Source organism: Geotrypetes seraphini, chromosome 8 (genome assembly GCF_902459505.1).
Source record: "Geotrypetes seraphini chromosome 8, aGeoSer1.1, whole genome shotgun sequence".
Lineage (NCBI taxonomy): Eukaryota > Metazoa > Chordata > Amphibia > Gymnophiona > Dermophiidae > Geotrypetes > Geotrypetes seraphini.
Window position 1 is genome coordinate 118,974,453 of NC_047091.1, and position 13,791 is coordinate 118,988,243.

The window sequence follows — 13,791 nt, forward strand, 5'->3', positions numbered from 1 at the left end:
TAAACGCTCCCTTTTTTATAGGAAGTATCGGTTCTATCGTTTTGGAAATAGAACGGGCAAATTGTTGGCTCACCTGACCAAAAATTGGCAAGACGATCGTTATATTTCTCGCATATGGGCGCCTAATGCTTCATATCATACTAAGCCTGCGGATATTGCTGATGCGTTTTTCCAACATTTTTCTAACTTTTATGCTTCCCCTGGCCCCTATACTGGTCCAGATATTATCGATTACTTAGAGGATGCTGGCATGCCTAAATTCACTGCCTTGCAGAAGTCAGCTTTAAATCGGCCTATTCAGGGCACGGAGATCCAGAAGGCGATTAAGAATTTGCGACCTTGCACGGATGGGTTTACCACTGAGTTCAATAAAATGTTATCTCTACAGGTATGTGAACCTCTTCTGGGCTACTTTATGGTGGCGTTGGAGAAGGGTTCCTTTCCCATCCACGCCAACCAGGCCACTATTACTCTGATTCCCAAACCGGGTAAATCTAGAGATGATGTAGAATCTTATCGCCCCATCTCTCTCATCAATGTAAACTTAAAAATACTAGCTCGTTTGCTGGCCAACCGTCTGACCCCATTGTTACCTACTGTTATTTCTACAGCACAGGTTGGGTTTGTTCAGGGAAGGCATTCGGTGGTAAACGTTCGGAGGGTATTGTTGGCGGCGTCCAAAGCTCAAACTACATCTACTTTAGGCATATTGGCGAGTTTGGATGCCGCCAAAGCGTTCGATCAGGTTATCTGGCATTACCTTTTTCGGGTTCTGGACTATGTGGGGATAGGGGGCTGGTTTTGGACTTCTCTGCGAGCGTTGTATTGTGCACCGACTGCTTCGATACTAGTAAATGGCTGCCTCACTCGTCCTTTTCCGGTAGGGCGAGGGACGCGTCAGGGTTGCCCTTTATCCCCCTTACTCTTTCTGCTCTACTTAGAACCCTTCCTTCGCACTATTCAGCGAGACGATGTACTAGTAGGGTTACCGGAAGGTTCTTCTCAACTCCGTGTGTTAGCTTTTGGTGATGATTTGTTGCTCGCTTTAGCTCAACCTTACAGATCGTTGCCGCGTGCACTAGAGCTTTTGGACGAGTTTCATCTATTTTCTGGCCTCACCCTAAATACTCAAAAATCCCTGGTGCTTCCTCTGCAACTCTCTGTTCGAGACTCGTGGCCGGGGGTTTTTCCTTTGGTTTGGGCCTCCTCTTCTATTCGGTATCTCGGTATTCTTATACCTAGGGATCTGTCCACTCTATACACTATTAACATTCTTCCTATGCTGTCGAGGACTGATCAGTATTTGAAGGCTTGGCGCCATTATCCTTTGACATTGATGGGTAAGATAGCCCTATATAACATGATGATCATTCCTCGATGGCTCTATCTTTTTCAAACGTTGCCTCTTTTTCTTCAGCACAATCATTTTCGGCTACACCGACGTTCCTTGCTTTTATATTTATGGGGGGGGGTAAACGATCTCGCATTTCTTTTCATGCTTTATCTCTTCCTCTTACACAGGGAGGCTTAGGGTTATTACACATTGGTCACCTTAATGTAGCCTGTCAACTTCATCATGTGCATGATTGGTTTTGTGAGACTAATTGCTTCTCTGCTACCCAGATAGAATGTTCAGCTTTTGTTCCATATCATTTTAGCTATTTGATTCATGTACAATGTTTACCTTCTAGGGAACTTCACTATGGGGATTTTCTACTCTTTCCCATCCGAAAAGCATGGAAATATATTTGTACTCAGTTAGCTATCAGACCCGATGTGACTCCTTGTCTCCCGATTGCTGGTAATGGAGATTTTCTTCCTGGTATGGGACTGGAGTCACATCCTCGATGGGATGGAAAGGGTCTCTTTTATTTATACCATGTACTTCAAAATGATGGTTCTATCCAGCCCTTTCAGCAGTTGTGTGACTCTTCCGCCTTTGGTGCTGGTGACTGGTTCCCTTACATTCAACTACAACACTATGTCCATTCCCTTCCTGGTTCTGCGTTGACTGAGACTGTACAAGAGCAGCTATCAGAAGCTCTGTGTCTTACTGCACAATTGCCTATCCCCTTTCGATTTTATCATCGTTATCTGCAGGACTTGGCTGGTGATTTGGACTATGCTGCGTTAGCTGTTAAATGGACTCAGGACTTACATATCCCTATCTCTGCTGATATGCTAAAGCGGAGTGTTTCCTTGGGACCGAAATACTTGGTGTCTGTAGCGGAGAGAGAACGTTACTACAAATTCCTGGTCCGGACATATTTTGCTCCGGTCAGAGCCTTTCATGCTCGTCTTTGCACCACTGATCATTGTCCTAAGTGTGGAACGCCTAGAGCATCCCTGGGTCATATGTTCTGGCTTTGTCCGGGTATACGGCTTTTTGGACACGTGTATGTCACCACCTTGCATCTTTTTGGAACTGCACTTGGACTCCTACGGACACTTTCCTCTTTACACTGAAACTGTCCTTGCACCCGGTCCGTCCGGGTATGGCAGCGTTTGCTCGGAAAGCTGTAGTTATGGGCATCAAGACTATTCTACAATGTTGGTTGTCCTCTAACACTCCAACTGTGTCTCATTGGAGGACTCAATTGATTCAGCTGGCGGGATTTGAACGCTTGGCTATTTCTAATATGGACTCTAAAGCAGGCTCCTTTTACCTCACATGCTGGTTGCCTTTTTGTTCTACGTTACAACCCTCTGTACGTAGCAGGTTGCTTAATTAATTATCTGAATGTTAGATGAGGCATTGACTGTTCCCATGGGTGGGTGGGAGGGGGGTAGGGGGGTGGGCATGGGAGGTGATAGTTCTTGTTCACTGTTCCTGAGTGTTTGTTTATTTGCTGTTTTTGAAAAATTAATAAACAGATTTAAACATAAAATCAAATTTGTCATTTCAGGCTATGACTATGTGGCTATATCTTTTATCTGGTTTTAATATTGTAATGCAGTGTTGCTGGGTTTGGCCAAAAATTTGGTAAGATAAATTCAAACAGTACAGAAATTTGTGGCAAGATTCTTGCTGGACAGGCCAAGTCAATCAAGTGCATCTTCATTGTTGAAAGAGCTGGACTGGCTCCCAAATGCATACAGAGTAAAGTTCAAGATTTTATTACCGACTTTTAAAAGTTCTACAGATTAATGAGATATGTGTCCAATCAGACTTTGTGGTCTATTCGAGATTTATTGCTGCAAGTCCCTCTGTTGGAAGTGTTGATGCCCCTATATAAGTTTTTGGTGAGGCAACATTTGGAGTATTGTGTTCAGTTGTGGAGATTGTATCTTGATAAGGATGTAAGAAATCTTGAAGTGGTTCAGAGAAAAGCAACGAAAACAGTATGGGGTTTGTGCCACAAGACATAAAAGAGATTTGATGACCTGAAGATAAATACCCTGGAAGAAATGAGGGACAAGGGTGATATGATACAGACATTCAAATATTTGAGAGGTATTAATATACAAACAAATCTGTTCCAGAGAAAGGAAGATGGTAGAACTAGAGGATATAAATTTAGGTTGCAAGAGGGACGATTAAGGAATAACGTCAGTAAGTACTTTTTCACAGAGAGATTAGTAGATGTCTGAAATGCCCTCCCACAGGAGGTAGTGGAGACGAAAATGGTACCGGAATTAAACAATGTGTGGGATAAGCATAAAGGAATCCTTTATGAAATGCAAGGAACCAAACAAGCTTAGTGGTGATTAGATGGCAACACTAGTAATTGAGAAGCAAAACCAATGCTGGGCAAACTTCTACAGTCTGTGCCCTGAAAATGGCAAGGAAAAATCAAGTATGTACTATTACATCTTACCCTATGAGTTTATCTTGTTAAGCAGATTGGATGGACTGTAGAGTAATAATAATAACTTTATTTTTCTATACCGCCAATACCCAAAAGAGTTCTAGGCGGTTTACAGATAAAAAGAAATGGACAATCAGTGATAAAAATACAGTAAGCATAAGACAAATATAATTGCATAATTCTTAAAGAGATAAGAATTTCTTGAACAAGTAAGTCTTTACTAGTTTCCTGAAAGAACAATATGATTTAGTTCGATGAATCAAATTACCTAACCAAGATTGAGCTTTACCCGCTTGGAAGGCCAAGGTCCTATCAAAAAATTTCTTATAGCAGTAATTTTTTGGATTCTGAAATATAAATAAGCTAGTACAGTATCTGCCATCATATAATATTTAAAAAATAAATGAATCATGTCAAAACTGTTTTCTGTGATGATGCCCACTTGGTGGAATGCCGAAGAGAGATAAGATTGGAATCAGATGCACATCAGTTTAAAATAAAATTGAGGCACAGCTTCTTAAGGAATGATTTTATTGAAATCTGCATAAAATATGAAAGTTTGCAGTAAAGAAAGGTGCTGAGATTTAGGGCTCCTTTTATTAAAGTGCGCTACGGGAGTTAGCACGTCGGACATTTCATCACGCACTAACCCCTGCGACACACAAAAAAACTAACGCCTCGTCAATGGAGGCGTTAGCGACTAGCGCAGTATTCCACGCGTTAACCGCCTAGCGCAGCTTGATAAAAGGAGCTCTTAGGGTATTGGAGGGAGATATGTTTTTAGTGTTAATTAATGTATGGTTGGGTAAGATGAGGCATTTCATCTATGATTCTGTTTTGGAATTTATGAATGTAACTTTGTAAACTGCTTTGAACTGGCATTGGTTAGCATAAGCGGTATAAACATTTTTAATGAAGATAAATATGATGCCTTAGAACTCTCTCATACTCCCTATTTTAAAGCAGATAAGTGTCCACTGTTATTAATTATTTTGTACAATGTACTTAACATAAAAAGAAGTCAGGAAATAACACCTGGGGAAACAGGCAAGATCTGGATCCCCCAATCTCGCGTTTTCTGTTGATTATTTTTTAAAATAAGATCCACACAGACTAAATGATTTGACAGATTAGCTGGTTTAAAAGAAAATCAACAAAGGGATTGAAATCTATGCTTTCTTCAATTATAGCTCAGGGTGAGTTACATTCAGGTACAATAGGTTTTTCCCTGCCCCAAAGAATTTACAATTGTACAATAGGCAAAGGAGGGATATATAACTTGCCCAAGATCACAAAAAAACAGTGAGATATGAACCCTGGCTTCCCCTAGTTCAGCCCACTATTCTAACCATTAAGCTATTCCTCCACTCTGAAACAAACATGACATGAATTGATTACAATGTGGCAGGTCTGGATGATCTCTATCCTATTTTGGATCCTCTTAAAAGAATAACAAATTTGTACCTACATACTGTTCTATCACAGTTATTGTAATAAACATCCCTTCCCCCTACTGGGAAATTGCTTTTTGTTATGAATACCTAGGCTTTAGTTTAATTTGTTCCTAGAGCATCAGTGGCATAGTGAGGGAAGCTGACACCCAGCAGTGTGTGTGTGTGTGTGTGTGTGGGGGGGGGGCTCAAATGCTTCTCTCTGTCCTCATACATCTTTTAATTGTCACTGACAGAGAACAGGGTATAGAACAGTGGTTCCCAACCCTGTCCTGGAGGAACACCAGGCCAATCGGGTTTTCAGGCTAGCCCTAATGAATATGCATGAAGCAAATTTGCATGCCTATCACTTCCATCATATGCAAATCTCTCTCATGCATATTCATTAGGGCTAGCCTGAAAACCCGATTGGCCTGGTGTTCCTCCAGGACAGGGTTGGGAATCACTGGTATAGAAAATTTATTTCCCATTGGCGCTTCTGTGTAGAAGACAAACCTTGTGGATTTTCTGAGTACTACTTTAAGAGTGGACCACTGTTCTGGTTTGCTTCTACTGTTGCTTTCAGAATTAGTCTCTCCAGGGTTCCAACCCTTATGACACAACATACCCTTCCTGTCAGCACAAAGGTTTGTCAAAATAGCAGCACTCTGTTAATGTCATACCAACAGATGGTCTGGGAGTACAAGAAGCATTCAGAGGGCTCCTGATGTATACTGAAAAGCAACAGCAATCCATGTTTAGAGGATTTGAAGGTATTAATATTAGGATCTGTGAAAATTTAACCCACGATCAGGGAGAATCTTTTGGATCCATCCTTTACCTCAGGGGCAGCAGAATGCATTTTTCTTTAGGGGTGCCCAAACTCTGCCCCCAACCTTTCCATTTCACCTTAGACCTATGACATCCAACATATCTTGCTCTCCCCCTCAACACCCCCAACGTGTTAAGTTTTTCTTTTCTTCCCTACTTCCTTCATCTTATCCAGCATCTCTTTCCCTCTCTCTCAACCCCTCATGGTTTACACAGCATCTCTCCTTCCCTTCTCCTTCCTGTAGTGACCAGTATTCTACTTCCCAGAATCTCCACTCTCCTCTCCCTTTCAGCCCTCCCATTCTACTGCATCTGTATCCTCCTCCCCCTAAGGTCTAGCATCTCTCTTCTTTACTCCCCCTGCCTCTGATGTCCAGCATCCCATCCACTCCATTGTTTCCAGCATCTCTCTCCTTCCCTCCCCTCAATATCACATAGCATCTCTATTCCCTTCCCTCCCTCTTTAGCATCTCTCACTTCTTCCCCCCTCCCCACACCTATGGTGTCCAACATTCCACCCTGATCTCCAGAATCTCTTTCCCTTTTCTCTCTCCCCTCTTGCCTGAGGTATCCAGCAATCCACTACCTACGTTGTCTCCAGCATATATCTTCTTCCCGCCTTCTCAATCCTTCATGGTCTCCAGCATCTCCCCCTCCCATCTTTGCCCAATGTCTCTAGCATCTCTCCCTTCCTCTTCTTTCTTCAGCATCTTTCTCTTCCGACTGTGGTGTCAAATTATTCAAAAACACTCTCCAGCATTTTTCTTCCTCCCTGCTGTGTCCTTCAGGTATTTGTATTCTTACCCTGGGGTGAAAACTCTTAAGTTAGGTTGGAAGGAGACATCGCATTGATAGTCTGGTGTAGGGCCTTCAGATGCTCAAGGCTTGCTGATTTCCGCTCCTTCAAACTTCTTGGCAAGCAGGCCAGCCTTGAGCATATACAAATGCAAGGAGAGCAAAAAATAGCAAAATTTTGGGGATGCTATGACATCTGTGGCTCCCCATTCATTGGCCTATGCTTTACCTTGTCTCCACCACAGGCCTCCTGTATTTTCATAGTTTTCTAACCTGTCTAGATCTCTCTCAGGAAGGGTTACCATATGGCTCCAGAAAAAAAATGGACAGATGGAGACCTCTGGGTTTTATTTCCATTGCTTTCAATCCATCCTCGTTTTCTGGAGCCATATGATAACCCTATTCGCAGGCAATCTCCTAAATGATCGCTTTTGCAAATCATATAAAGGAAAGAAGGTACCAAGCCTCAAGGCAAAGCAGAACAAGCAAAAAAAGAGGCACTGGAGATGTCAGATCCAATCTGCAGTCACAAATACTTTATTAATAGTTTGTACCAGAGTTCAATGATAAATCCTTAAAATGCTAAAACAAGCAAAGTCCCGACTAGGATCCAAGTTTCGCAGTATATTGCAAGTTCACAACTGTCCCCTGAAGAAAGCAACGGAGTCGCCGAAACTTGGATCCTAGTCGGAACTTTGCTTGTTTTAGTATTTTAAGGATTTGTCATTGAATTCTAGTACAAACTGTTAATAAAGTATTTGTAACTGCAGGTTGGATCTGACATCTCCAGTGCCTTTTTTGTTTGTTCTGCAAACCATATAAAGCCACTGCCAATAGTATTTTCTGAACGTGAATCCAGAGAAAGGTAGGAAGCTTCAGCGCTGTGAAGTAAAAAAAAAAAAAAGAAGAAGGGTAAAGCTCTCACTCTGGGTCCTCCTCCTCCTCCTCCAGCGCCTTACGGAGCTCTTGAGCCAGTGAATACGCACACATCCTTCCGCTGGAGTCGGCGGGGCTGGAGATTCCAGCCCGTCTTCCCACCCTTCCCCAGCGCCGTCAGATTCCCGGCCTTGGTCTCGAAATTTAGAAACGAATTCGGACTGGCGTGGACTAACCCGAACCGATTCAGGTCCCACTATCTGCCCCTCCTCCTGCCCCGTCTAGCTCAAACTTCCCGCCTCTTTTCCGAAACACTTTGCGCAGTCGCTAGTGTCGAAGTTAAGGAGCGCAGAGACCACCTTTGTTTGGGGCGGGCCAGGTAGAGCTTTTCGCGGCCCAACCAGCACAGACTCTTGCCACCATTTAATGTTGTGTTTCTTTTTATCGCTATGTACCAGTTCATTCTGTTAGCTGCCCCATAACACATGCTACTTGGCAAAAACTTCCTCGTCGCAGTTTATGACGTCAGTTCCTGGGCGTGTGCAAAAACAGGGTAAAATAGGTTGCACCCACGCAGGTTTAGGTTTTAGTTGAGCAGATTGAAAAGTGATATGTTGCGAGTTTTCACAGCAGCATTCAGTCTTTACGCAGATAAAAAAAGATACCATTTTTGGGACTAGTGGGTTAGATTACTTCAATAAAAGGCACAATTTCATCTTTAGTTTTATTTCTACTTATTATCCTTTCCGCTCCAAAACACAGATTCTTTTCAGCCTAGGCGTAAAGTTTCTGCTCCTGTCATTTATCTGAGAAACCATTAGCCCTGTCATATGATCTCAAGACCATGTCTTTTTCTGAAGGAATAAACACCAACAAATGTACATTGTTTACTAAGAGGCTCAAAGATTTGTGGTAGAGGAAATCTCTATTGTGATAAGCTCAAAATAATGAGCATGTTAAAAAATTATAAAAACGCTGTAGCTCTCTATGCAAAAAAATGTGAACCTTCCTTTCAGTGCATGAGCCAGTCGCTGTTCAAACACTTGATAGGAGAGTTTAAAAAAAAAAAAAAAAAATGCCACTGCAATGAAACCCTTACCCTCTAATTTTACCCCCTTACCTCTTTCCACCCCCACCTCAAACATATGGGTGTCTACTGACATGTCTCCTTCCCCCCACAAAATTCCCTGGTGTCCAGTAGCTCACTTATCACCATTGGACTGGTGGTCAAATAGAATCCTACCTCCTTCATATCTCATAAGAGGCAGGATCAATGCCTTCTTGTTTCTGCTGTCAAGGCACCATCATTTTCAAAATGGTGACACCCCACCCCAATACATTGGTGTTGATTGGCAGTGGCATTTCTTCCACTGGTGAAGGATATTGGAGGGTGTGTTTCTTGGTGGCAGAAGAGATTGGGCATTTCTCCAGATGCTGGGGGGGGGGGGTGTTAGTTGGCAGTGGGAGTAGTGGGCATCGCTCCTGCTGTCCGGCAGAGGTTTACTTGTCCTGGCGGCTTGATTTTTTATTTTTGTGTTTATCCTGCGCCATGTGCCCATCACTATCACCAGCGATGGACACATGCAAACTTAGTAAATTTTCATTACTCTCTGCCAACTTCATTTGCAAAAGTGTTTTTTGGAGAATGACTCGCTGTTTTAAAATCGGTACTATAACAGCTGTGACAGCAGCCTGTCAGGTTTTTACATGGATTTTGGAGAATCTAGCCCTCAGCCAGGACTCTTGAGGTGACAGTCCCTGATAATCACAATGCTGGTTTTTCAACAAAAAGGCTCACTTTGCAGCCACTAACTATAAGGTAGAATTATTGAGTCATTTATACAGTGATTTGTTTTTCCAAGAAAATCTTCTGATCAACAGGTAGATGTTAAGATAAAGCTGACAAGAAGAGAGTTTGGTGTAGTAGTTAGAGCTACAGTCTTAGCATCCTGATGTTGTGGGTTCAAACCCTCTGCTGTTCCCTGTGACCCTTGACAAGTCACTTAATCCTCCACTGCCCCAGGTACAGTAGATAGATTGTGAACTCACTAGAATAGGGAAAATGCTTGAAGTACCTGTATGTGTGTACTTTGAGTGTGTGTGTACTTTGTGTGTGGTTGTAAAAAAATTACAAAAAGGCAGTATACAAATTCCTTCCCCCCTTCTGTTTAATGAGCTGGGATGTGACAAACACTTTCTACCTCACTGTTCATAAACAGCGTAAAAATGTCACTGGAGGCAAGGCTGGGTCACACTGATGCACTGTTGAAGACTTATGTCAAGTATGATATAGAACACATGGGACCGAATGTGTTAAGCATACCCATCCGTGCATGCATTACCAACCAAGAAAACCTAAACTAGACCTTAGTTTTATACACTGGGTCATTAATCAATTTGGAGTTCGACTCAGTTAACATTAAGAATTAAGAATAGAGTACAGTATTCCCACAAAATTCACGAGGGTTATGTTCTTGGAGCACCAGCGAATTTTGAAAAACCGCAAATATTATACTGTATTGGAAGCGGGGATCGGAGGTGGGAGAGGGATGCAGCACAGTGCTGGGGGATTGGCATTTCTCACTTCCTCAAATGCTAACCTCTCAAAAACTGAGCCAAAAAGAATTTTGGCACACTTTTCGGTCTGTAATTAGCTGTCTGTGTCTCCTGTAAGCCCCGGGATTATTTCTGGAGTCATTGTAGTTTAAAAACACACACGGAAAACCCCACGAATGACTGAGTCCGCAAAGTCAGAACCTCAAATTTGCAGGGGTATACTGTAACACAAAAGAACAGAACAAAAGAAATCTAATTTGGAAAAAGTAGAATAATTAATTTCCAAAATGTTTGGCGAACAAGACTGTCTTCATAACCTTCCTGAAAGATAAGATGGGGCCTAAGCTTTTTAGCGAGAGTGGCAAGTTAATCCAAAGCTTGGTTAGTTTGTAGCAGAAAGATGTTACCCTTAAGGGAAGGAAAGGAAAATTTTAATCTCTGAGAGCTCCTAGTCAGATGAGATCTACACATATTCCAGTCCAAAGGGACAAGAGTGATACAGAGGCCAAATAAGATCTTGAATGCAATACAAATGCATTTAAAATTGAATTCTCAAATGGACTGGAAGCCAATGTAATTCTCTAAGGAGAGGGGACACATGGTCAAACTTGTGCTTACCAAAAATGAGTCTGGCAGCAGTATTATGTGTTAGCTGGAGTCTCTGAAGGCTAGTCTTAGATAAGCCCACGTACAGTGAATTGCAATAGTCCAAACATGCCAGAATGATTAATTGGACCAAGACAGAAAAATGCTGTTGGTAGAAGAACGATCTAACTTTTCTCAAAACCTCTTTCTGGGACAGTTGCCCAAACTCATCATCTTAGGGTTTGTGGATTAGGATGCTTTCAGGAGGTCCTATTCTAAAAACCCATTTAATTTTCATATTAACATATCAACTTTGCAGCTCTGTACCTGGACATCAAACAAGTACCAGGAAAACCTCTTCAACCGGACTTTGAGCACAGTCACTGTGTAAGAGAATACATGCAACTGGGACACAGATGAAAGATAGTGCATTGATGATTGACCTTATAGAGCAGGGGTGTCCAACCTTTTGGCTTCCCTGGGCCACATTGGCTGAAAAAAATGTTTCTGGGGCCGCGCAAACGCTGCAGCAAGACAGAGGAGGGAGCCAGCAAGATGGTAAACACCCGGGGGCAGCAGAGGAAAACACTGCATCGACCGGGGCCGCACAAAATACTTCACAGGGCCGCAGGTTGGACACCCCTGGTCTAGATTTTACAGAGGTTACACTTTGTAGACTTTTGTTCTGTAACCCAATTAGGAATACACAAATCAGTACTCCCTGATCAAAACCGGTCATCTGCATACAGAAATCTGTTTTGCAAATGCTTTGCCCTGTACCATGAAAATGATGTCTATGGAGTGTTTGACAATGAAATAGAAATCAACCAGCAAAGGAACATCCTGTTTGACATTAAACATTTTGTTTGTTGAAGGAGGACCCTAAACTAAGTTTTAAAAGTTGCAGGTTCTTCTTCAGGTGGTTAAACACGTTGTTGCCTGTGAGAGCTTGATTGGTATATAAGGAACAAGCAGTATGTTGTCACTTCTTTTTATAGACATTTTACCCAGTGATTGGTTGCTCACTGGCAGAGACCATCCATTTTAGTAATAAATACTAGAGAATGTCATGGGGACAAAGTCTGTCACCATCCCCACAAGGTTTATTTCTGTCCCTGCTCCCAGGACACTGTCCTCATTTGCACAAACCTTGAACACTTATGATTTTATATTTAAATCTTTCAAAGTATAAAAAGGTACAATGTTCTGTGCAAATAGAGCCTTCCTTTGCAATCTGGTTTTGGGTCAACCTTCCCAAAGATTCAGTTGCCTATGTTTTTACATCATCTGGGAAGGTAATTGAATTGTCTTTCAGACATGGGTGTAGAAAAGAACCTTAACCGTAGTAGATGAACAGGGAAATAACTCTATTAAATGTAGGAAATGCTCCTAGATGCAAGCAATGATGCATGAATGTGTTGTAATAACAATAAGGTGCTTGAGCAGTTGGGCACATAATGGAAGGATGTTGAAGATGCTAGGAGTCTGATCAGCAGACAAGACTCGTTACCACATCAAAGGCAGATAAGACACAAATAACATGTTACCATAGTAAATGATGGCAGATAAAGACCTGACTGGTCCGTCCAGTCTGCCCATTAGTTATACCTATTAAAAGATGTCATTCAAATTCATTTAATCACTGAATTCAGTTGCCAATTGTCTAAGATGTGTTACGTTTTTACATATTGATACTAATCTCAAGTTTTTAGAGAATGACACAGGGACAAAGTGTACCCCTATCCCCATCCCTGCCCCATCCCAACAGGCTCTGTCCACATTTCCATCCCGCAATTAACTATGGTGATCCGTTCCCATGTCCATTCTCTAGTAAATACCCACTCACATGACCTACCCATGAGCATTGGTTAGTTATCTAAGAATGGCCTTGGTGAGGTTTCTGATTCTTACAGACACTCCTCGATAGCTTATTATTTCCTGGCAGTAGTAGTATGGACTATTTACAGAAGCACTGTGAAACTATCATTTACCACAACAGAAGGTTACAACACCCTCCATCAACTAAACAAATGACTAAATAAATAAAATAAAAGGTGTTGCCCATGTGTAGAATAGGGAAGAAGCATGTGAAAACACAGCTAAGTCTTTGGTTAAACAAAAGGGGAGAGAGAGAATGTCAGCAAGATATGGTTTTGTTTGTATGCGTGCAGAGAGAGAGAAACCATGATCATTTTGCTGGTGCTTAGGGGCTGTGTCTAAAAAAACTAAAAAAACCAACAAAGCTGAAATTTATTTTTTCATATAAAGCTTTTTAAACAGGCAAGCTGTAACAATTTGCACCCTTATTTTTTCTGAAAGAAGTGTTTCCCCTTAGTATTTTTACGTGTTATAAAAAACAGAGGATTAAAAAACAAGCTAAGAGATGTGAATGTCTAAAAATGAAAAGACAAGGAAAAACAAACTGATATCACTTCCTGTCACGTGACCCATCCAAGATGGTAGCGAGAACTATGAAACAGGAAGTGACATAGGGACCCTTCAGTGTGTCATCTTGAAATGGGGGCATGGCCTGGGCAGTTATACAAATGGGGCAGAGCTTGAGCAGGGCCATGTCATCTCTGGTGGTCATCAAAGGGGATGGGAGAGGGGCAAAGAGTGGGAAGATCATCACTTCTGATTGGCTGACAGGACCAGAAGTAGACACAGCCATCTGTCAAAAATATGCCAAATTAGGGTTGATAAAAGCTATGTAATCTACTACCAAGCTCTATGAACTGCAGTATGGTTCTGACAACTAAGATCCCCCCTTATATTTAAATGTTTATATATACTAATTATATATACTAATTAATTTTTTTTGTGTGTGTGTGTGTGCGCGCGCGCCAGCCAATGTCCTATTAAATATACATAGTTTAGGAAGATGTTTTTTTTTTCTATTGGTATTCATT

At 41.8% G+C, this 13,791-nt stretch overlaps 1 protein-coding gene across 1 annotated transcript in view; it reads right to left on the bottom strand.

Annotated features, from left to right (window-relative positions):
* ANKLE1 (ankyrin repeat and LEM domain containing 1) overlaps window positions 1–8,185 on the bottom strand; it is a 58,529-nt gene extending 50,344 nt beyond the window's left edge. The window contains exon 1 of the mRNA XM_033953938.1: window positions 7,791–8,185. Coding sequence (XP_033809829.1) covers window positions 7,791–7,855 — 65 coding nt within the window. The 5' untranslated portion in view covers window positions 7,856–8,185. The remainder of the gene's footprint in view (window positions 1–7,790) is intronic.
* Between the last annotated feature and the right edge of the window lie 5,606 nt (window positions 8,186–13,791).